This window comes from Drosophila santomea, chromosome 2L (assembly GCF_016746245.2).
Source record: "Drosophila santomea strain STO CAGO 1482 chromosome 2L, Prin_Dsan_1.1, whole genome shotgun sequence".
Lineage (NCBI taxonomy): Eukaryota > Metazoa > Arthropoda > Insecta > Diptera > Drosophilidae > Drosophila > Drosophila santomea.
This window is the reverse complement of record NC_053016.2, coordinates 9,044,403-9,068,798: the sequence shown is the minus strand read 5'-3', so window position 1 is coordinate 9,068,798 and position 24,396 is coordinate 9,044,403. Positions and strand designations below refer to the sequence as shown.

General features: G+C 42.0%; 5 protein-coding genes across 10 annotated transcripts in view; 3 read left to right on the top strand and 2 right to left on the bottom strand.

Moving 5' to 3' along the window:
- LOC120458814 overlaps window positions 1-4,891 on the top strand; it is a 32,234-nt gene extending 27,343 nt beyond the window's left edge. Inside the window, exon 9 of the mRNA XM_039646624.2 lies at window positions 394-4,891. Coding sequence (XP_039502558.1) covers window positions 394-421 — 28 coding nt within the window. The 3' untranslated portion in view covers window positions 422-4,891. The remainder of the gene's footprint in view (window positions 1-393) is intronic.
- Window positions 4,892-6,903: 2,012 nt separating this feature from the next.
- On the bottom strand, window positions 6,904-13,982 carry LOC120458064 (protein MON2 homolog). Its single transcript, XM_039645579.2, has 13 exons — window positions 13,678-13,982; window positions 13,285-13,416; window positions 12,688-13,224; window positions 11,926-12,497; window positions 11,438-11,868; window positions 10,652-11,367; window positions 10,203-10,541; window positions 9,470-10,123; window positions 9,181-9,368; window positions 8,876-9,038; window positions 7,899-8,821; window positions 7,707-7,789; window positions 6,904-7,641 (listed from the first exon to the last, which is right to left on the bottom strand). Exons 1-13 carry the CDS (start codon window positions 13,798-13,800, stop codon window positions 7,448-7,450), a joined length of 5,055 nt encoding a protein of 1,684 aa, XP_039501513.1. The 5' UTR covers window positions 13,801-13,982; the 3' UTR covers window positions 6,904-7,447.
- Window positions 13,983-14,141: 159 nt separating this feature from the next.
- On the top strand, window positions 14,142-15,767 carry LOC120458074 (beta-1,3-galactosyltransferase 1). Of its 4 annotated transcripts, none has more exons than XM_039645590.2 (3): window positions 14,142-14,290; window positions 14,371-14,747; window positions 14,823-15,767. In XM_039645590.2, the coding sequence occupies exons 2-3, from the start codon at window positions 14,405-14,407 to the stop codon at window positions 15,764-15,766; spliced, it is 1,287 nt and encodes a 428-aa protein (XP_039501524.1). In that variant the 5' UTR covers window positions 14,142-14,290; window positions 14,371-14,404; the 3' UTR covers window position 15,767. The 4 variants fall into 4 exon arrangements, with proteins under 4 accessions (XP_039501524.1, XP_039501540.1, XP_039501550.1 ...); XM_039645606.2 differs by lacking the exon at window positions 14,142-14,290 and having other exon boundaries at window positions 14,307-14,747; window positions 14,823-15,166; window positions 15,264-15,493; XM_039645616.2 differs by lacking the exon at window positions 14,142-14,290 and having other exon boundaries at window positions 14,307-14,747; window positions 14,823-15,166; window positions 15,222-15,383.
- A 14-nt stretch (window positions 15,768-15,781) lies between these two features.
- LOC120458097 (beta-lactamase-like protein 2 homolog) lies at window positions 15,782-16,986 on the bottom strand. Of its 3 annotated transcripts, none has more exons than XM_039645628.1 (2): window positions 16,855-16,986; window positions 15,782-16,778 (listed from the first exon to the last, which is right to left on the bottom strand). In XM_039645628.1, the coding sequence occupies exon 2, from the start codon at window positions 16,759-16,761 to the stop codon at window positions 15,883-15,885; it is 879 nt and encodes a 292-aa protein (XP_039501562.1). In that variant the 5' UTR covers window positions 16,762-16,778; window positions 16,855-16,986; the 3' UTR covers window positions 15,782-15,882. The 3 variants fall into 3 exon arrangements, with proteins under 3 accessions (XP_039501562.1, XP_039501568.1, XP_039501576.1); XM_039645634.1 differs by having other exon boundaries at window positions 16,851-16,981; XM_039645642.1 differs by having other exon boundaries at window positions 15,782-16,816; window positions 16,881-16,962.
- A 116-nt stretch (window positions 16,987-17,102) lies between these two features.
- LOC120443763 (beta-1,3-galactosyltransferase 2) lies at window positions 17,103-24,094 on the top strand. Its single transcript, XM_039623057.2, has 4 exons — window positions 17,103-17,740; window positions 21,333-21,959; window positions 22,017-22,235; window positions 22,692-24,094. The coding sequence occupies exons 2-4, from the start codon at window positions 21,473-21,475 to the stop codon at window positions 23,744-23,746; spliced, it is 1,761 nt and encodes a 586-aa protein (XP_039478991.1). The 5' UTR covers window positions 17,103-17,740; window positions 21,333-21,472; the 3' UTR covers window positions 23,747-24,094.
- Window positions 24,095-24,396: the final 302 nt, after the last annotated feature.

Here is a 24,396-nt window from a genome sequence, read left to right as displayed (position 1 = left end):
CTAACATCAACAACTACAACTCCAAAAACAACAATCACTGCAATAATGTACCAAAATAGCTAAAAATATCTACTAACAATCTGAACAGCAATAGCAACAAGTACGGTATCTGCAACAGCAACAACCAGTGTAGTCTAATTTGTCTACTAACAAACCATTTTACTGATTGGTTTATTATTTACTTATTTTGCATTTAAGCATAGACCAGTTCATTGAGTATTTGAATGCGATCCCCACTATTATAAAATCTATCTTTGACCTTGACATTTTACTTTGACCTTCTTCCGAATTCGGTAATCAAAACCCCAATCCAATCACAACAGCATGAGCAAACCATCACCCAAGACCACAAAACTAATTCAAGTGATTTTTGCAATTTATTCTTTATTGCAGGAAAAAGAAAAGGAGAAATTATGATTAAAATTCCTAAGCAAAAGAAAGAACACACCGTATAAAAAATAACAAATTAAACAATATAAATATGAGCAAAACCCACTAACTGAAAGTAAAATGCATTAAAACATTACATAAACTACATAAAACTAGCGAGATCGAGAATGCTAATGATACCGACATAAGAAAAACCATCACAAGAGAACAAGTTGTGTATCCATGTCCCTCTCCCAATTTCCCTGCCCCGGCAAAACAGCAAAATTTGTTTAGCAAAATTGTATTTTATTAATGAAATATAAAGGAAAAGCAAATTAATATTAAACCAGAGGAAACCGAAGTAAATCTAAAATAATATTAAAATGGAAAGTGATAGCAGTTAAACGAACACTAATAAGAGAATATGAATAGGCGATGGCAGAATAAAGGAACTTTAGCAATTAACCTTAAACTGAATCGTTAACTCCAAGCAAAAATGTCGCACATGCCACCCCTTTTCCCACGCACCCTCCACCTGAACAACCGAATAATATTGTACATAACCTATAAAGTTGAGAAAAGCTAAAGAAGAAGGGCACTTTCTTCTGTCTCTGCCCAACTCACAGTAGACGCGAGCAGCCGAGGCTCTGTCTCTCTCTTTCCTAGCAGGAGGACTCTTTACATGACTATGATTTTTTAGGTAGCGATATTTTGAGGTTAGTTTTTAGTTCGAGACGGAACTGTAGCAAAGAAAGCAGCAGAAGCAAAGCGGAAGCGGAAGTAACAGGAGACACACTTAAGAGCAAGATGGCGGAGGAGAAAACAGGATGGAACTTGATGAAATGGGAGACCTGTTTGCAAACGACGTTGAAAGAACTTTGTTTATTTAACTTAGTTAATACGGTGTATTGAAAAAAGTAAACTGAAGATGAACTTTTAAAACAATTAAGTAGCGCGTTATGAGTATATTTTTAAAGGATTAATACCACAACTAGTAGCTGATGATGGAGAGTTAGACGAAGCGTTGGAAGCGAAAACATTGTATATTGCATAATTTTAGGAGAAGTGGATGGACGTAAATCAGATGCGTACTGCCAAAACTTGTAAAGTTCAGTACTATTTGCTTAGCCTCATTTTTGGTAAACAAAAACTAAAAAACCAAAATCAAAACACACTAAGAACTAAAAACAAATAAAAGAAATCATAAGCTCTGTTAATTCATTTATGTTGATGTTAATTTCGGTTGTTTATGTATGTATAATGTATGTGTATAAAAATCGAATTGCGAAAGAACTAAGAACTAAAGCGGTCTTCAATTCACACCCTAACCGTAATCATAAATTAAAAATTTGTATGACTTTAATTTAAGTTACATACGTATTTATACGGTTTAATTTTCGTGAACCTTTCGTTGTTGATTTTTTCGCCGCCACCAAAGCTTTAAATATTTACATAGTAAACTGTGTTTTCAGCAAAACGATCAAGCTAATGAAATGAAATTATGTTAAATGATAGAAGACGAGACGATTTGTATAGTAAACTAAATGAGCATAATAAACAGAACCCTTGATAAAACCAACAGAGAAATGTTCTTGTTATATATATAAATAAAAAATATATATATAATTACTATATATATACATACATATATATATAGATCACGTGTGTGTGTGTGCATGTTCGATTACATAGTTATATACATATGCGATGAATTACAAAAATAGAAGAAGAGGGGAAAGGTAAATAATAGCCTAGAGAGGAGACTTTTTGGAAACCGTCGATAAATTCTCGTGCATAAGTTTTTTATTCATGTACAATTGTTGTACAGTTTTTGTGGCTTATTTGTGTATAACAACTATTAATGACAACAACAACTACTAATTGTACTACAATTGATCTATTATCCATAACTGTACATTAAAGTGAGCCCCTACTCTCCCACTTCGCCCCTTCGTGAACCCACTTCACATTTTTTTTTACTTCTGGGCTTGGAATCCATCCGACCAATCAACCGACTCCCCTAGAAAACATCCCAAATGTCCTTGAACCTCTTTGAACTGAAAAGCGAACCCAACAACACGAACAGCAACAGCTACGATACCTATTTACTGCTATATTGTATGACGTAATGTTACCCACAACAACAACAACAACAACAACAACAACATGAACAACTAACCATACACACGTAACTAACTTTAAAGCAAACCAAACCAAAATCAACTTCGGAACACTCGTCAACTATGCTATATATATATATATATATTTAAATATATATATATATACAACAACATACTAACGAAAGGATGCAAAAACCAAACGGAAACTATACATACTTATATAATATACACCTATATACAAACAACCACATACGCAGTATTGTATGTCTTTTTGTACAGAAAACAAACGACAAACTACTAAGCCTGACAACAAACAAATCGTGTATCCTAACTACAACTCCTCAGATAGAACATATGACGCCTCCACAGCACCACCACCACACAGTACTCACCCCTGGAACACCACATCCATACCCCACATTCACCTTATGGTCAGGTCTCCCTATCATTTAACGATCACCGACCGACAACGATCCATTGTTTACCCATCAATTGTTGCTAGCTATCGAACAGTATAATCAACAAATGCAGAATTTCTTGGCACACACTTTTGAATCTCACGCGGTAGTCGCTTCATGAGTAGAGCAGCTAAATGTGAACATCGGACGGAGCTCTAGTTGAGTCACACAAGAAGGAACCTTATATATATTATATATATAACATACATATTAATAAATAATATTAACAATTACATGTACTTTTAATTAGTCGCATAAGCCAAATGTCGGGGGGAGATAAATCACAAGCCGAAACGAAAACTAAGACTAAACCTAAGCCAGAAAAGCGGTTCGCATCGGTTAACCCAGGATTGATAGATCAAATTGACAGGTTAGGTTCGAATTTCAGGAAGGTCCTCGGTTTTATATAATTCCGTAACGCAGCGAGTATGCAACGTAGAGCTTGTATATTTGATAATTAAATCACAACTGTCTCTCTTCGACTTTCCGTACAGTGCGTTTCGGAGCTGCAAAACCCAAGATAACAAAAAGGACAAATGCCCCGAAAAGTAATACCATCATTATGCAATTAAACCCACAATTTCAACACTTGTTATAGCATTGAAATCACTTGCAGCACCCAAACACATTGTACGCAAAATCAGAGCCAAATGTATGTTTATTCAAAAATATTCTTTTTGGCGGATTCACTGGCAAGTCACACAATTTGTATGAATTTCGGCTCTGGAAAGGAGCTAGCTTCCGATCGGTATGGAAATGAGTATATGGTGGAGGAGCCATCAGCCAGCCAGGCTGAGATTCCTGCGAACCTGTGAACCCAGAAAAAAAACCTAACTTTGTTTTCCGCAGGCGCCCAGGGTAGTGTTAATGAGATCTGTAGGAGACACTGTAGGAAAACAAATAAATGCCTTAGGGTTTCAGTAGAAATATGTAAAACAAAACATTAACGAATAATTTACCTTTTAAATCATTTCCCTTATCGGCGACTTTGAGCAAAACGTGTGACTTGGCCTTAATGGGGGTGTGACATCAGCACTTTATAAACCAGTTAGAACTACGGGTAAACACGGTTCGCCATAAAAACCGATACCAAAACCGAAACCAAGAGTCGAGCGCAGTAAAATATTCTGTAATCCACGCTAGTAACCGAATGTCACACAAAACACACACATGGGCCGGCGGAGGCAGATGGAATCCTTCCGGGATGAGCTAGATATATAGGATAGCTAACCGCATAAGCCTTTAGGGGAGTTAGATGAGAAGCAGATGAAATCAATTAAGTGCCACGCCCCAACCCCTCTTCTAACCAGACTTCGCCGTATGACAACCAAATAGAACTCGTTACCAGATCCCGTAGAAGGATTCCAGTTGGTTCCGCAGGGCCCCTGCGAAATGTCTTCAACTAGAGCGAACACAAAACCGTTTCGGAATACTAATCGATAAAACTATGATTTTTAGCAATTTATATAAATTACATATATACATACAAATACATAGATAATGAATTATGGAAACCGAAGCTAAAACTAGACCTAATCCTAAATCTAGACCGAAGAGAAATCACAAACAAGTCAACAGGGCACAGCGCTTCTTAACTATATTAATTTCGACAAGCAGAACTTTTTCTAAACCTAAACTAAAACCAAAACCAAAACCAAACAAAGAAAATGTAAAACCAACGCTAATCTTAAACTATAACTAACTTTTTAAACTAATATTGAAATTGAACCCAACAAAGTGTTCATTAAACTAAAACCAAAGGAATACATATGTGTGTATGTACGAGCATGTATGTATGTATATGTACTTAAAGTTATACATTAAAGAAACACAACATTTTGTATGGCTATGGCAAAAACAAATCCGAAAAAAAACCAAACAAAATAACAAAAAAAAAAAGAAATAAGCAGAAGATGGTGAAAAGAACCCAACAATTTAGCTATGTAATTTAATGTAAAGAGTTTATCGAATAAATTGAGAGACAAACCAAAAAAAAAAAAACAAAAGAAAAACTTTAATGAAACTTTCATCAGATTTCTAACGAACTTTACGAATTTCCAATAAGAAGAAAACTGCGCTCTTTACGCCTATCTACCGAACATCTCTTTACATAGACATTATATGATATAAATATAATTATAATGGTGGATCAGGTCCCAGGGAAACCGAGACCGTGTCCCCGAATACTTACATAAGCATACACTTGTTTTTAGCACTAAATGAAATCTCTTGCGTTACTTTTGTTTAACAAATACTAATTAAAACAGATAAATTAATATACATACAAAACATACTATAAACATACATACTATATATACATACATTACATAAATATATATAAATAGAGTTTTTTAGATCGAACGCCCGACGAAAAAACAAACCCCTATCCCCCAGAAACCAAAAATACCGGAAACTAAACACGCAAATCTCGTCTCATCTCACGGATGTGCTACACTAAATTAGTAACTAAACTAAACTAAAACTAAACTATTGTTAAACCATAAAACACACGCATACATACACGAACACACAAGTCATTAACTAAATATTACATGGCGGACAACAACCAAGTTAAGAGTTTAAGCCAGTTTAAGCGAAATCAAAGTGGGGAAGTGGAGAAATTGAGAATTTGCAGCCGCTGGCAGTTAGAACTTGAAAAATCCCCGAAAAAAGGCAGTTAGTTAATGAAGTGAAGGTGAGCCGAACGAGACCGTAAGTGCAGCATAATAAACAACAAATTGTATTATATCTAAGCCCATAAAATTAAAACAAAGGTTAAACATAATGAGAACACGACAAAAATGTTAATTACAAGCGCTAAACAAGTACATAAATAGCTAAACCAAACCAAACCAAACAGAAGGAGCAACCAAGGCGGCGTGGCGGCTATTTATTATTAAAAGTGATTTATAGGGCAGAGTTGAAAAGCAACTTTCAGCTAATATAGATTAATAACAAATAAAGACCGAAAAACCACAAAAAAAAATCAACAAATATTTTAAAGCAAGCGCTTGAATTGTACATTTTTACAAGGCAACTGTACATTAAGCGCCCACGGCATTAAGTAAAAAAATGAAAACAAAAAAATTAAAAACCAAAAGAGTTGACAAGCACATAAAACAAAAGCAAAAACATAAAAATATAAAATCCAAAAAAAATATACGAGACAGCAACGGAGTGTGCGGCTGCTGCCCGACACACAAGAAGTTGCCTAGCCAGAACGGAAATGAGTTTATTAAATATATACATTTAAAAATTCATAAACAAAAATCATGAGATGGAGAAGAAACCCAAAAATTCGTTGCATAATATTTAAAACGAAGGTAGTATTAAACTCGATTGCCTAATTCTAATATTAAAACCAAAAGAAAACAAAAAACTATAAAAACATTAACATTACAGTAATAATAATAATGAAAACAAGAACAACAAAAAATGTTATTATACTTATTATACCGATTAAAATGAAAACAAAAACAGAAAACCGACAAAAAAATGAAACAAAACAAATTAAAATAAAAATTTTATTTAGATTAAAACCTTGCACTTTCGCTGATCTACACGCACAAGCGGAATCCAAAAGGTGGGTACATGTCCAAATAGGTAATACCAATATTACCATTGTTGCTTGTTACATAAGACTCGCCGCTAAGCAACAGGATTATCAGTGAGATAAATATTTATTATGTTGTCGCATGCAGGTTATTTTTCTAAACATATCAAGAGTTATCAGTAACCCCATTTCGCCAATACAAACCAGTTGCCAAGTTGAAAGAATTCCATGTCGGGGCAGTTCAAGGTGGCTCCTCACTGCGGATGCGATAAGGTTGGGGCAACAGAAGGTGTGTGTGCTCAGGTAACTGGCGGGGTAAACTTGTCGCCGAGGCAGCCGTCCATCCAACTGGAGGTTCTTGATAAGGGAAATCTGACGTCATAAATTAACTACGCTTAACAGGTGGTAATAATAATTTTTGCTTTATTTAAAAACGTCACTACAAAGTTGGTTGGTTGCATCATGGTTAATGGTTAATATTTGATTCAGATAACACGCAAGTCTCTTCAATAAAATGCGCTACACAAATAGATCGTAGTTAGATTTGTATTGGTATAGCCATAGCTTATATAGTTCTTTGTCTTTGCGTCTCGAAAAGGTACTAAAGGAATCTGCTGTCTGCATTTCGTTCCTGTGCCAAGCGGTTCGTAGGGTTTCATCTTGGTTATTCGGCTTTGGGGCAACGCCGGATATTCCTATTGTATACTTCATAGCTCAACTACAAAATACTTTTACAAATATATATATATATGTTTAGGTATGTATGTAAGTACATAGATGCTTAGTCGTTACATCTATGCGAGGGAGGGCTAAGATTAACATTCATAAATTATGCACAAAATAAATATATATTCAAACGGTTCGCGCTTAAACAACTAAGAAAAACATCGCACAGCTGTCACCAGTCTGGATGTGGACTTGGTCTCTGTCTGTGTCTAGGCATACTTTCACTCTTGTCCATTCGATTGTATTACATTGTCGTTTATAGTGGCCGCTGCGCAAGAGCGTGGCGACTGCAGCAAGTCTGTGTACTGGAGCAGTGCCTCTCGCAGCGATCTCGACACTTCCGGCGACGTTGTTGTGGTGCAGTCCACCAGGTATGGATACAGGCCTATCAACTGATCCCAAGCTGGCTTGTTGACTGCGCGAAATTAAATATGTAAGTTAACATAGGACACAATATCATTTTAGTGGTATATGTATTACCCTTTGATGCAGGCGCTTTTTTCATGGATACCACAAGTGTTGCAATGGCTTTTAGCACGAACGATATCTCAGACAGCCGGAATCTGTTAAGAAAGTTAATTACATCAGTCAATAAAAAAAAAATCTCAAAGAAAATGGTCGCTTTCTGTAGAATCGTGTTTTTTTTTAGGACTGTCTTCAATATAATCTTACCTTGGAAGCGGGCACTTTCCGCTTTGTCTCTCATCGTCGTTAAACCGTTTGAGCACCTCTTGGAAGCGATGCAGCAGTGCGGTAACTGCTAGCCTGCCGGCAAAGTCCTTGCCACCTGCTCCCGCGGCCCCAGCAGCCAACACATTGGCATTGAGACGATTGTTGTTGGTGTTGGCATGGTCCTCCAGTAGCGAGAATTGCAGAAGGGTCTCGAAACACGTTTTGGCAAAAATCTCACGCAGCTTCCAGTCGGACTCGTAGCAAATGTTCGTGTCTGAGGCGGAGTGAATAGAACCCTTGTTCAGCAGCACAACGATCTGCATGATAAACTGGTGCGGCATTTCGTGGGAGTGAGGCAAAACCTCGTCCCTCAACAGCTCAATAACCTGGCAATCAATCGTTTCATCCAGCACGATCTCCTCGAGACCGCGATCCTCGATGGTGCATACACTCGCCGGAAACAGAAATTTGTCCAGGGTGTCGGCCAAATCGTCCCACAAGCTTGCGAAATGCTGCGGCTTAGCTCGCGCCACCTTGAGACCAGTATGCAGCACGCTAATCAGACTGGAAATCGCAAGCTTCCAAGTGCTGGAGGACAGGCATTTGTACTTCATGGCCAGCGGCGTGCGCAGAGCCTTTACGATGTCGTGCAGAATCTGCTCCTGCACCACCGGGTCCTCAGTGGCCGTGGTCTGGTAAAGCTTCACGCAAATACTGATGGACTTCTCTCCGAAAGGTATGTAGTTCATGCTGACCACCTCGACGGAGGCATTGTTGGCATAGTGTCCCGAGGACTTCGCATACTTGTGCTCCACACTTTGCTGGAATGTGGGCGGTGCGCACGCGAATTTACTGAAGATCAGCAACTGCCGGAAAATGGCAGGGATAAGCTGACTGATGTGCGAGTCGGTTTTTGTAGCCTCCTATTGAAATATTATTAATCATAAATGATAATGCATTGTCTTGTAATTTCTTGCCTTTTGTATAAGTTCCATGCAATCGAGAATGCCATCGTGAAGAGGCGTCAACAGGGTGTCCGACACAGTGGACATGATGTAGGGAACCGCATCGGTCTGGACGGGAATGCACACAGCGTTCGTCAGTACCGTACAGAACTTGTCAAAGTCTGCCCCACTAAATCTGAAAGCATTTAAAATATAATTTAATCTTGTTGAAAAAAAAATTAAATAAAGAATTTTGAATATTGAAATGAAAAGATCTGATAGATATTATTACGAAATTTATGACAATGCGTTCTTCCAATGTACGTCTGTCTACTAACTTGACTTGAATGTGCTGAAAAATGGCGGGAAAGATTTGGATCAGTGCGGTGAGAAAGGCCTGACTGGGAATGTAAAAGTCGTCCTGAGTTTCGGCGCCATTGCTATTTTGCTGCTGCAACTTCGTTGAGGTCGATGTAGACATTTTGGTGCTCTCCATGCCAATGCTAAGCCAAATGTTCCAGGCAATCTGCTCAAATATAAGGAAGACAAAAGTCCATTTAGTAAAAATATACATAACACAACCACTTTGAATTGCAGTTATCGCATTTTAATCTCTAGACTACTTACGGTCCAGATTTCCTCATCCTGCTCCTGGGCCGTCTGAGGATCCTTCAATGCCCTCTCCGTTCGCTCTGCTGTGTTGTGGTACATGATCTCCTGCAGAGACTTAAGGGCAGCAAGTGAGACTTCACCATTTTTGCTCAACGCAGCATTCTGGATGAACTCTAGGATTAGGGACCAGGCTCGCTCGAAATCACCCAGCATCTGAAGCAGCTCCCGTTTTGTATTAAACACCCTGCAGACGCCCGATAGAGTCAGCACCTGCGTCTCTGCCCACTGCTTCTGGGCGGTGTTGCGCGAGTGATGGATAAGAATGTTGCCACTGGCGTCCACCTTCTCGTTGCTGGCCGAGCTGCTCAGAGCACGCACGTTGTCCAGCAGCGGGAAGAGAACCTGCCAGACCAGCGCCTGCCACGTGGGCGGATTAAGCAGGCTGCCGTGGGCGGAGATGGTGGAGAAGAGCGTCTGGCCAGCAGATTTACGCACCGCCGGACGCAGATCCACACACAGCTCGCCCAGTTTGGCGTACAAGCACATCCACAACTTATCGAACTGCGGCATCTTTACTGTGCCTGGGAAGTCGGGCAGAATGGCCACATCCTGCAGCTGAGTGGACATAAGCTTGTCCTGGTTTTGATTAAAGAAGTCTGAAATATTCCACTGCAATCAGAGTACACAATTAAAGTAACAATAGTACTATGTATGCGATATATTATCTAAGATTTATAACATATCTTACCATGAGACCGATAGCCGTTAGGGAAATGTTCAATTCCTGGGTCTGGGAGCCAAACTTAGCAGCAGTGCTGATGCACAGGGGCAGACACCGCCATGGCATCACAGTCAGGAAATCTGTGATAACCAGCTGCAGGCATTGGAATGCTGTACGAATTAAGGGCTCGCCATGGTGCTCGTTTACAGCACCAATGATCTCAATAATGGCTGGCCAGCCAAAGGAGAGGATTTCCCCTGCTGTGTTTAGGATCTGAAGAACGCAATCCAGCTGTCGTTGTCGTACATCTGCGTGCAGGACTGTAGACAACTCAGAGAGAGGACTCAGCAGCATGGTTTGTAGTTCCTAAACAAGAAAGGGGAACATTAATATTTTGTTGTGGAATTACTTCTTTGAAACACTTTTCAGTGTCGTTCTAAAATAATTGTTAGAGAACTACAGAGGGGTAATCTTACCATGTTCTCCTTGAGGGGCGTTTTGTGCTTGAACTGAAGGGCAGACTTAACAAGGTAGGTAATGGCTTCCACGCCCCACTCCCGCATTCGAATGTGTCGATGTTGGCACACCTCCAGCAGGTGATTAGTGAGTGGTCGCCACAATACCTTTATGCGAGGCATATTCACTAGGCCAGTCTCTAGCAGTTTGGCTACCGCAAAAAGCGATGGTTCCCGATTGGCGTAAGCCAGCTCCATGGCCTCGTGGGAGAGCTTGCACAACGCATCGATCAAATGATGCAGCGCTACATCATCCAGATATTGACTGGACTCGAATAGCTGGCTAAGCATTTGTGACAGCACTGGAAGATCGGCCATCACTGCCGTTTGAATGCCCACATTGGCCTCCACAGCTGGCTTTGGCATGGCCTGAAGACTACCTCCGGTGGAAGGTTTCAGCCCCAGGATCCATACTAGGTGCTGCAGAGTCTGCAGCACAATGTGCCAGGAGGTTCCCAAAATGCCACCATTGTTGTGCGCCAGGAAGAGAATAGCTCGCATACACTGTAGATTTTTGTTAGTAAGCATCACCGGCGCCTGCATCACGCTGTGGGGCAGAGATGCAGATGGCAGTGGTGTGCCCACCGCAACGATTTGGGGTCGGAAGTCTCCTGCATCGCCACTACAGCTATTGATAAACTGGCTGCTTAGATCTTGGCTACCACTGCGCGTGTGACCTGCAACGAATAGGATTGGTTGAGCGTTGCTTGTATCTATATACAAAAGTAAATTCAATTTAAAACTCACATCTTAAGTCACCATCCGACTGTGTGGTATTGGCAAATATGGACATGGCATAGTGGGGCGGAAAGGAGGCGCGACACATGGCCATAATAAAGGCGTCTCGCGGCTGTAGTTGCTCCAGCATTCCGCAAAGAGCTGCATAGTTTTGCATAGCCTTGAGGATGTTCTCGGTGGTGGCTTCGTCAATCGACGTCTCCACCAACGGAATAAAAGCGCTGAGAAGGGCAGACCAGCTGGAATTTACCAGCTGAAGGCACAGAGGCTTGTGCTCCTCCTCTGTAATCACTGCCGTATTGTGGCTGGGATGAAGTTCCGGGGTTCGTTGAATGACGCCTCCAATCGATCGAGTCATATCCAGCAGAATAGCGTGACCCACCGATATGCCGTAACTGTCGGGAATATTTGATGCATCTATCTTATCCAACATTTCCAAGCTGTAAAAAAAAATTGTAAATAAGATTTTATGGAAATAAACAGATATATCCACGTACTAAACAGCTTTGGAGACGCCTGGTGCATAAGTGGCTACCAAGGGAAGGTAAGCACCTCGAAACATGAAGCCACATTGATTGCTTCCCGACAAGGCTGTCAGCGAATTGGCGACTCCATTCTGCTGGCCATTCAGCATGGCCGATGCATTGATCAGGGAATATCGTATATAGCTACCCATGGCGGCAATCATGTCGTGCACAATGTTGGTTGCATGATTTTTTAGGTCGTACGACTTGCAAAAGAATGCAATCAGTGAAGAGCGCGTAACCAGCTTGTGGATAACCTCAAGGGCCAAGGCTCGCTGCCAAGCTGGCTTATCCGGATCCAAAAACTTAATAATCAGCGACAAAAAGATCTCACACTCTGTTACCAGTATAGTGTGGTATTTTTGTATAAGTATAGCCACGAGGCGCAGCAATCGCATGCTGATTGGAAAATAGGGTTTCTCGGCCGGCACAGGAGCGTTTCCATTGCTTGGTGCGGGCAGCTGGCGATGCTTGACGTTTGGCGAGAAGAGTTTTATGACCAAGGCACACACTCGTTCCTTCAGTAGCAGTCGAAAGTCGTTACTCTAATGAAAAAAAGAAATTAATTATTGAGTAATTGAATTTTATAATTATGTTTTTTAAAATGCTTTGTAATATAAGCCATATAAATGCCTAATATATAAAATAATACATATATAAGCACACACAATGTTTTTGTAATCGAAAATTTAAAGACTTGAAAGTCAATACCTCTCTGCCGATTTGTAAACATACCTCGTGAAACACGGCGCTGAAGTTGGTCAGCACGGCCTCAAGTAACTCCAGACCAAAGGTGCGCGTCATTTCGGTCATGCCCACCAGCCAGTAGGGCTGATCTGCGTTTACCAGCTGCACGAGATCCTGAAATAGCAGGAATGCATCCGAAGCAAAGGTCTGCACATCCTGATTTCCGCCCTCTCCCTCAGCTGGCGAACCACTGGCCTGTTGCTGCTGGAGACTGGAAACCGAGTCTTTCTCCAGGTACACTCGCTCGAACACCAGGGACACCAGCTGCCGGATGGTGGCACCGGCTGTATTCACAATTGTCGGATTTTTGGCGTAGTGCAGGCGAAAGCACAGAACTAAGGCCTTGGCCAATGTGTCGCCGTGCACTACCGTATTGGTGGTCAGCAAAAGTGTTACCGTTTGCAGCACTTTTACTTCCTCGATGTTGTTCTCCATTAGGGTCCACAATGCGTTGGTGATGTAAAGGGCGCCCTTCTGGTCCACCACCTGCTGGGTGATGAGCCGCTGCATCATGCCTAAGCAAAACTGGGAGAAATAAGATAGGAATTAGATATAGTTACAATATAGTGAAATGGCTACTCTTACCTTGATGATCTTGAGGTCCTTGGTCTCGCATCCCTGCACTAGAGGATAGAGTATCTGATTGACGGTGTAGTACACCGAGTTTTGCTGGCTGCTGCCAGCTGTGCAGAGCTTGGAAATGGCCTCCTCGCACGCCTGATTGGGAATTGGAAACGTTATAGAGTTAATGGGCAGGTGGAAATGTCATAAACACAATTTCATATGCGCTGGCTATCAATTTCGTAATTGCGTAGAGCAAGCACAGGTGGAACCAGAGCAAGCCATCCCCCGCCCACCGACGTCCTTCCACCACCCAACCACCCAACTGGGTTGGTGGGTGACACACACTCGTGTGTCGGCGGATAAGTGCCGCAATTAGACAAACACGACCGTGAACCACACGTCAGCAGGACTCACCTCCTTGATCTGAGGATACTTCTTCTTGGTCTCCAGCGAGAGGGTCTTGAAATCCGCCTGCAGGGCCTCCACAAACTTGTGCACGTCCTGGCCACCGCACCCGCCCCCGCCCACAAACGACATGGTCACTGCTTGTACTCGCTTCTGGTCACTTGACACTCACTGCACTGGATGCGTGCCACATTTAAGTACCGCGACCGATCCACGCATATGCTACGCAACCGCTTTGGACTCGGGAAAATGCAATAATAATGCAGCGCACAATAAAAGCCGTGAAAAAATTGTGATTCGTTTTGACAGCTGACGTACACAGTGCAGACTTGCTAGTGGTTGGCAACGCGAGCAGGTAATGTAAACTAACATAAGCAGAACCATCATTAACAGTGGACTGAAAAGCGCTCATAACAGAGCTGAAGGTTCTGTAAGATTTTGTGGGTCGCCGGAAAACGGAAACTATGTGTTGATAATGGCAAAAAAGAAGTATTCATACCAGGATGGGGCCCAAACCGCAATAGCCATATACCATCCATGCCATAAATTCAAGAAGCACGTAAAATAAACAACGAGTCAAAAGAATTCACAACCATGATGAGAATAAAAAGCAAGGAGTCAAGTATGCATTTCTTTAATTGCTTATTTAAACGAACTTAATAAACATGCCTTTTCGGTGCTTGTGTCAAATCCACCTTGTAGAGCGGACATATTCCCGGGGAATAGAAACTAACTTATGGCCATGGCTGGCCGACTGCTGCGCTGCATCCTCATTCTAATCCTTGCCAGCTTTATTGTCTTCACGTACGTTTCCAAAGTAGAGATAATGGAAAATCTCGACTATTTTAAGATAGCGAAACACGATGTAGTGTCCAAGAATTCTGCAAAGCAGTTAATGGACCAAGCGATACGACCACGATCCTTTCAGGAGTCTATTAAAGATTTTAATGGTGGGTTCGCCGTTCAAATTTCAGGAAACATCAGTGGCAGGAACAACGATGTGCACACAACTTTTGATGAGAATTTAAATATTGCAGATTCTATTAGAAACAGAAGAATTGATAAGGATGAGTTACTGGGTGAGGATTACTGCCATAAAGTTAAATTCTCTAAAAAGTCGTCAAAAAGTTCACTTTGTGTTTTTTTTTTCACAGATGACGGTCCAATGCAGAAATTGCTTTCAGAAATGTTGCTAGACTCGAAAAATATTGTAGCAAGGAAATCAGTGCCATTGTTCTCAATTGATACCGAAGTTCCCGTTCCAATGCCGCTTGTAAAAGCTATCTACAAGCCGGGTCACCTGGACAGTGAGATTGATATGGAAAGGATATGTCCACGAGAAGGGTTATTCACAAAGTTGTTGGTTTTAATAACCTCATCACTGCCACATTCGGCAGCCAGAATGTCCATACGGCAGACGTGGATGCACTACGGCAGCAGAAGGGACGTGGGCATGGCATTCGTCCTGGGTAGAAGCAAAAACAAGACGCTAAACAAGGTAATCGATCAGGAGAATTTTATGTACCAGGATCTGATAAGGGGACACTTCATAGACTCGTACAACAATCTCACTCTGAAGACCATCTCTTTGCTAGAATGGGCTGATCTTCACTGTACGAAGGCTAAGTACGTTCTCAAGACGGACGACGACATGTTCATCAATGTGCCAAAGCTGCTGACGCTCATGGACACGCTTAAAGCCAATAGATCGATCTACGGACGACGAGCTGAAAATTGGAAACCCATACGAAACAGGGGGTCCAAGTATTACATATCCAACGCTCAGTATGGAAAGACTACCTTTCCCTACTTCACCACCGGACCCGCTTACCTGCTCACTGGTGACATTGTTCACGCCCTGTATGTCCAATCGCTGAGTACCGCATTTTTAAAGCTGGAAGATGTCTTCACCACGGGCATCGTGGCTGAAACTCTGGACATCCGGCGGGTAAACGTGCGCGAGATGGCCAACAGCCGCACGAAATTCGAGGCTTGTAATATCCGCGGAAAGATTACCATCCATATGGTACGGAGTAGCGAACAGTTTGATTTGTGGAAGATGTTATTAGATGACACCATAAAGTGTGATCACAAGTAAAAAAAAAGCACTTCGTTACTTTAACAATCTGACTTGTTTGGAAATGAAAATTATAAAACGATTTCTTACAAACAAATCACAATATACGTTTAACGAAAAAATGAGAATAAAAGGATTTAAAGCGCGCTGGTTGGCTGGTAGACATAGAACTCTTCATCCGCCGACTTGCTGACCCGTAGCTTGCCCTCTTTTTCCAACTTGCTTAGGTGGTGGTTCACGTTGTAGGCGGCGGCGGGCCAGAGGTTTTCCGGTGTCTCCTTGTAGACCACCTTCACGACGTCCATAGCCTGCAAGCGCTCGTTGGGCCGCTGAACGAAGAACTGCAGGATTTGCTGCTCACGCTGATTGCGATGGTTAATGTAGTACTCAATTTTGCCAATTGGCTCCTCAATGACATTGCCGTGGCCTGGAAAGATACGCTGCGGCTTGATGTTAAGTATCTTCTCCAGGCTTTTCATGTACTCAAATAGGTCTTCGAAGACTGCAGTGCCCTCGCCCAGGATGCAATCGCCGCTGAAGAGTGTGCCCTCGTTCATGGCCAGCACCACATGATCGGTGGTGTGCCCGGGAGTGTGAACCACCCGCACATTCGCCCCCTCCGTGGTGAATTCTTGATTGTGTGCTAATGGATGGAGTTTGATGTCCGTCGGGATCTCAGGACACACATCTGGGGCATCTGTACGCCCGAACTTGAATACCCGGCAATCCTTGTCGGCCAATTTGGTACCCAGAATGCTCTTGACGCCGCCCACATGGTCATGGTGCCAGTGGGTCAGCAAGATTGTGTCTATGGCGGCCTTTTCCTGTTGCAGTACTTCTCCCAGGTGATCGATGTACTGGGGCACATCTTCGTCGCCAGTGTCGATCAGGATTCTCCTTCTCCCGCTGCCGAGCAGGTACGTGTTGGTGCCCTGGAGCGTCATGGAGCTGGGATTGCAGCCCAGTATCCGAATTACGGAGGAGGTGAGTCTGGTAACAGCCGGAATCAGCGCCATCTCTTCGTTCACGAAATCTAAGAATGTTATAAGTAGCTTGCGTATTTCGATTACTCTGCAGAATAAAGGTTGCGTCAATGATTGTATACTTGCATAAATTAAGAAGGATAATAAAACACTTAAGGGGAGATAATATTAGGGTCCAAATTTTTCGTGGTTTTAATGAACTTTGGTCTTATCAAGAAAGGCGCTTTTATATTACTACAAATCAAACAGCTGTTGGTCTACAGTGCTGTTAACCGTCATAGGGTGACCATCCATGTCAGCATAGTTATCGACATATCGAAAAGAAAACATTTTTTGACTTATCGATGATGTTTTACATCACTAATGTTGAGCTAATCGCAAACAAAATCGGTTTGGTTTTTGGAAGTGGGAGTAATGGTGTTCCCACAAAAAAGGAGGAAAAAATTGGAATATCTGCGGCCGCTTTAACGTAGCGAAGTGTGCAAAGCCCTAAAAGTGTCACAAAGCCGCGTTTCATCAGCAGACTGCAAACGAAAACCGCCCAAAAAAATCGAGGGCAACGCGAAATTAAATCAAAATCTCTGCTTTGCAGCAACAACAACAAATCGCTTCGTTTGCCAAGGTGTTAATGCTTATTTATTTATAAAACATGCCCCGCATGACTAATGAAGCGGGCTGGCGTTATTAAAATCGATGAATGCCTAAATACGCGCAAAACTAAAACTAAAACCAGAAAATTCCCCAAGGCACACGATTTCCGTGGTGGCGCTTGGGGCCCAGCAGCAACAACAACAACAACAACAACAAGAAACACTAGGATAACACAAGTAACAACACCAACGATAGCAATTCATCATCGTTAATTGTCAACAAAAGGCATATTTATTAACGTTAAATAAGCACTAAAAATAAGCAGGCAAGCAAGTAATTATGCTTGACCCTGGTCCAACAATAGCACCATCTCCAATTCCAGCGAACGAGGAAGAGAGACGCAGCTAAACCGCACTGGGAGGTAAGTTTATAATGAGTGTCTCTGGTTGCCCGGAGATTCGTGGATTTCGAAGGGGCACTAAGACTCGGCGACGCAACGATGACGGTGCGTTGCCTAGGGTTTTTGTTTAGTTTTTTTTTTTTTGTTAATTTATTAACACACATTTACGTCTGCTTAAGCAACCAACGAGCGCACATTTCCAAACTTCACGGCCGGACATTGCACCACCAGTGTGGGCACAAGTCAAGTGGTGGTTTCATTAACGCCACCCAACCTCCACGGCACTGTGATCTTCCTGGTATCAATGGCTTAGACCCCAATAATGCTCGATTTCTAACCAAATGTACATTCATGAGAAATCAATTTATTACCCCATTTATCGTTCATTTCTCGGAATTCCACAATATTAGGCAGAGCCAGAAATATCCCTTCTTATCAACAAATAGCACAGCAAGGCAAAAAATTTTGTAAGCTAAGCTGTTTTCGCTTTCTCAGTGATTTAAAATGTACGATTCCTTGGAATGTTTTGCTTGCTGAGAGCACAAAAAAAGGCGTTTGAAGAGTCATTTTTTGTTGCCCGATTTTAATTTGCATTTAAATAGATTTAAGAGGAAGTTAAATGTCAAATGATCTTTCCTTCTACTTGTATCAATGCATGCTCTTTGGTTACTTGATGCCTCAAAAAACAATAAAACAGGGCTGTTAACTCTAAGCTGGCAGCAATGCAGCTTTTATTTGAACTTTATACGACTCTGCAGGCAACTCATTGCCATTTCTATTGAAGAATTTCATTAGCACGATCCAGAGTCCAGCTGAATCTTCCTGGTCGAAACATTGATTGATAGTGGGCCGTTGGAGATGAAAATAGTTTCGAGACGCCCGAAAACCCGTTTGCCGTCTAACCGGCGATTATCTGCGGTTCAATGTACTTATTAGCAGACTCGGGAGTGGGGCCACGAAAAAATATAACCGACCGCCAGCCAGCCGGACTGGAAGCTTGGATCCACTTCCGCGCTCCACACGCCGCGCCGCGGAGTCCCCGACTTCAGCAAAAGCTGAATCCGAGTTACACTTCATCAAATTACGCGCTCTCGTCAAATTTCACGGTTCTTTGGTAATTTCGCACACAATTACAAGGCACTAAAAGCAGCTAAATGCTAAAACATGTGGAACAATTACAGTCGAAGTTCTTGAAATTGTACAATTATATGCCTGGTGAGTTATGGCAACTGGTGAGAACCGTTTATAAATTTAATTAAGAACAGAACCCATAGTTTCTGCAGATAAAAAATTTCTTTTTTACTCATTCCTTGCTTGAATAGAACTAAAGCATGTTTAACATATATTTAATGTTCATATTCCGCAAGGGAAATGAAAGAGTGATAAGAAGCGGGTCGCGATTATTACAGAAAATGCGATTTATAAAGTGTAATTAGCCAATGCATAGTGAGTGATTCATCTCATCGCACGAGATAGGCCACACTTTCACTCTTGATGGAAAAACAAAGGGTTATCTCTTATCAATGCGCTGCACGTCACGCTGCGGATCCAAATAGAAATAGAATTTCGCTGTACTATATGTACGTCCGTTCAGCTTCACGATAAGCCATAAACACGATACGACATTGTCGGATTTAGCCCCCAAAAAAAATTCCATTGTGCCCGTACTCGTGGCTATTCTTTCCGGTTCCCGGGGGATAGTTGACCAAACCAGACCACATTGATGAAGTTGATCAACCCATTTGACTAATAACCGTTCACTAGTAGACCAAATATATGGTGGAACTATTTTAATTAAATGTCAGTGTATGGTTATCAGTACAGCATTATCTCAATAAAGTAATAATTTATTTTGTGGGACAGTAAATTTGTACTGATTATAATTAATTGATAAGAGAAAATTCGTAGGAGCTAGCCGTTGTCTTATCAGCTTTGCATTTTACTTGGCCAGGTATTAACAATTACATCTTTTTAGTGTTTTCATTTATAAATAAAATTCAATTGGGTTTTACCTTGATGAATTGCGAATTCAGGTGTTCCTTCACCTCCGCAAAGCAGATAAGATAAAATTGAAAAACCTGTTAATTGCTTAAAATGAAAACGATTTTTAATCATAAGTAAAAGGTAGCTAGTAAGATAAGTGATGTTAAAGCAAAAGTGCTTTGATCGTCATTTCCTGATAGTTATTAGATAGCTAGACGCGTGTGTACAAACAATTCTGGCAAGAGAAGAAGCGACTAGCATGATAAAAACAAAATATACTAAAACGAAATGTTCATCAGTATCTATAGGAAGAAAACTGAAATCAAGGTCACTAGCATATTTGGAAGTAAGAAGTAGAAACTTCTATACAGTGAACTATTAAATATTCCAGCAACATTCTGTGCAAATAAATAAATGTCTTGAGTATTGCGTATTTGATATCAGATTATAACCATTCCCTGCTAGACAGCCAGATAAGATTTGTGTTAATAGGTTGATAGGCACTGTCTTATCGGCAAACAATTAAGGTAGCACAGTTACCCACAGTGACGCATTGGGGATTTTCATTAACTATCCAAGACGACTGTTCGCGGGCCAAATCGAAAGGTGCTGAAAGAGTTCCGAGTGTCTGTGCCCTGCTCTTGTATTGATTTTTATATCGACCTGCTACAAACTACTGGCACTATTTTTATAGCGGCCCAGAGAAATAGCTCATAAATCTATAGATATACTGGAATACTAAGAAAGCCATGAAATACCCAGATGGGATCGAACGATAAGAAATCTTATCGGCCAGCCGGCCATGGAACACGAGTCAAGTGGTTCGCTCCCTGCCAACTGGAGTAGGGTCTGTCCGGTGCTTGGAATTCTGTTCTGCCTCCGTTGGAGCTCTCTTGAGTCGCGGAATAGGGTCAAGATTGCTGTTGACTTGTTCAAGCGCATGCAAAGTAGGGACAGAGCCGATGGCGATGTCGTGACGATTCTGGATGCTGTGCGTGTTCTCCTCTTTCTGGCCATTCATTAGCCCACGGAAATTTCCCAATTGCTTTCCAGTTCGTCACCCTCATTACCATGCAAAACAGCAAAGCCCTTCTCTTGTTTCCCGAAATAAAATCACGTATTCTGTTAGCTGGCCCTCGAGATTTTCAGTTCAAAACTATTATAGTTTTCAAAAATGTGCAAAAACCTAAAATAACACGTTAATTAATATTAAGTTCTTTTGTAAACGATTCGAAAAACAGACAAAAGCGTTATCTTTCAGGCCAGTTAACTTCCACAAGCGCGCTCTTTTCACAAATATTTGCATTCCGCGCCAATGGTAACAAATGCAACAAGCCCGAGTATTTGGCCTTACTCGACTTTTAAATACCATTCTATATTGGATAAGAAAATATATACGATTTAAATGTTAACTTCAGTTTTTAAGAAATTTTACTGCCTTTTCAACTATTGCTTTATTAGTGCGGAAATTATGACCTAACCGCGGGACAGAAGTACGTTTTTATAATTAAAAACCTAGCAGCCCCTACATCTTAATATACCTTCCTATTTCTATAGTGCCGGGCATGAGAGCACTTAACAAATGAACTGAATCAGTTATTTACCTTTATTTCCGTTGTGCTCATTGCAGTAGCATCGCATTCGTCGTTGGACTTGCAAGCGTGCGGGGATCGTTATCAAAATACTCACAAATTGAAAACGAGGAGCGGAGTCCAGACTGAGACTGAGACCTAGACTGACTGAGATTTGAGAGATTTAGCAAGTGCCACCATGGCGGCCGTGGGCAATCTGCACAACACGCGCATGCTACGCTTCTTTTTAGTCTTAATCGTGGTGATCCTCACCATCTTCATCTACGCATCGTACTCAACGACGAGCACACTAACAGCGAACCATGTGCACCCTGCGGCATCGCCGCCACAACAGCTGATTGGCGGTCATCCTGGACGACAGCCGATTGACCAAGTGCCGTCAGCCAATAGCACGGAAAAGGAGAACAATTCGGCCACCGGTGAAAGTTCGTCTAAGCAGCAAGGCGCATCTAGCAAACACTCGCAACAACTGCCATCGCAACCGGCGGAGATCCACAAGAAGCATCCGCAGCACCGGCTGCCCACCATCGACGAGGATGCTCTGCTCGACGGTGGCTCGGCGGGCGCCAGTCCCCAGGTGGGCGGCCCTGAGCAGACGCCCAATGTCATGGCGGATGAACTGCTGGAGGAGCAGCAGTATGGCCAGAGTGTTGATGGCATAACAGGTTAGTGGGTGCGCTAACGCTGTCGCGCTAATTAAGCTAATCATGTGTATTCCACAGGCAACATCAACAGTAGCACCAATAACAACAGTTCTGCAGACACGTTGGCTGTGAAACAATCGATTCCCGCCCAGTCACCACAACAACAACAGCTGCCCCAGTCGCAGGTGCAGCCAGGGCTCTCCGATGCGGACCTGCTTATACCCACTTCCAATTTACAAAAGTTTATCGAGAACGCCGATAGGATACTGAAAAACATCACCTCGAACAGTAGCACGGGTAATTATTACACCAATACATATTGAGCGGTAGGGCGGTAGACCTTTGAGACCTATAAATCCAGGTGAACAATTTAAAACCAAGTCGACGAACAGTTTAGTTTTGTTTCTCCTTCGAATTGATCCTCTTTTCGTTTACCTTATGCCAACTTGCGTCACAATTTCCTTGAGCTGTTTTGTTTTATTGATGTAAAACCGCTCCAAAGACAAACATTTGTTCAGACAAAGACCCGCTGGTGGCGCACCCATTTGTATAACTTCACGGCATGGAGAGCGAAATGCGCAGTCCTCCTTATTTGGCCAGGTTTCGTGTTTCATTATGAAAGCGCTGTAAACATCACGTATTGTTTCATACTATTGGATTACTGTCGAACAGATGTTTATGGGACGGACTAGAATTCGCTTGAGTGTTTATTTGTATTTCAATTAATGGTGTGGTTTCTCTTTCTAAATAAAGGCAATCCATCGGAAATGGCGCAACTGAACTCAGTGGACGGCAAACTGGAAGTGTCGGGCGTTGAGTCCGAAAAGCAGGAACCGGAATCCAAGGTGATACAGGAAATTAAGGAAGCCAAGAAAGAGGCGGTAGCTCCGCAGCAAAAATCCATAAAACCACCTGCGCCAGCTGGAAAAATGACAAAAGGCAAGAGCGTGGTGCCAAGTCCTCCTGTTGATCCCTCGAAGGGAGTGGCCACCGAGACACTCTACGAGCCAGGCCACCTGGATGAGGAGATCGATGCGGAGCGCATATGTCCAAAAGGCGGAGAGTTTATTAAGCTCCTGGTTCTCATTAGCTCAGCGATGTCTCATGACGCAGCCCGCATGTCCATACGGCAGACGTGGATGCATTACGGAACGAGAAGGGACGTGGGCATGGCATTTGTCTTGGGACGCGGCACCAATGAAACCATAAACAAGGCGCTTACGCAGGAGAATTTCATTTATGGAGATCTTATAAGGGGAAACTTCATAGACTCGTACAACAACCTTACCCTCAAGACGATATCGACGCTGGAGTGGGCAGATGTGCATTGCTCAAAGGCAAAGTACATTCTCAAGACAGACGACGACATGTTCATCAATGTGCCCAAGTTGCTAACCTTCCTGGACAAGCACAAGGACAAGCGAACCATATACGGTCGCCTGGCCAAAAAGTGGAAACCGATTCGCAATAAGAAGTCCAAATACTATGTGTCCGTCGACCAGTTCGCGGCGGGAGTATTCCCGTCCTTTACCACTGGACCCGCCTACGTTCTCACCGGAGACATTGTGCACGAACTCTACTTGCGATCGCTGAAGACCGTTTATCTGAAGCTGGAGGATGTGTTCACCACGGGCATAGTCGCCAAAAGCCTTAATGTTAAGCGGGTTCAGGCGAACGAGTTCGTCAACCGACGCATCTCTTTCAACCCGTGCAACATACGCAACGCAATCAGCGTGCACATGATCAAGTCGAACGAACAGTTCGATTTGTGGAAAAAGCTGCTGGATCAGACCACCAAGTGTAAATAGTATTTTAAGTTTAGAGGGTAGTTTTCCGGTATGAAGAACACAGAGTGTGGTCTTTCGAGAAAAAAGGGCGAACATATATGTAATATGGTAGGAGTAGAGAATGATTAGCAAAGGCAGCTATATAGGATTATAAAATTAGCCTAGTCTCTAAGTCCTAGAAAGATCACAAATTTTGTTGTCGATCTCTGCATCTGCTTATGTGCATGCGATCCAACAACGATTCGAGTACATTTTAAAACATCTGTAGTTTAATTTTAGCATTCTGAATGCCATTATTTAAATGATAATTACTGAGCGATAACTGTGGTTATATATTAACACTAAATACATTAATGTATATCGAGAGAATCATAAAGTGCTTTTTTCTTCCAAGCAGCTCCTTATGGTGGGGGGATTGGAGCTTTTTATATTCATTAATTAAAACGATATAGCAAGAAATATTGCTATTACCAGAAGTTTGATAGCTTTAAGCTTTATTCACCTTGATAAACAATCTATTATGAAATCAATACCTAGTTCGAAATTGTTAACAAACATCTGGACACTTTCTCAAGATAGAAAGAAATCGCGGTAGTATTTAAAAATAATAATTTTTGAATGTCGGTATTTTTAGGTATTTCTTTTCGCAACGAAAAATACCGCAAGAGAGC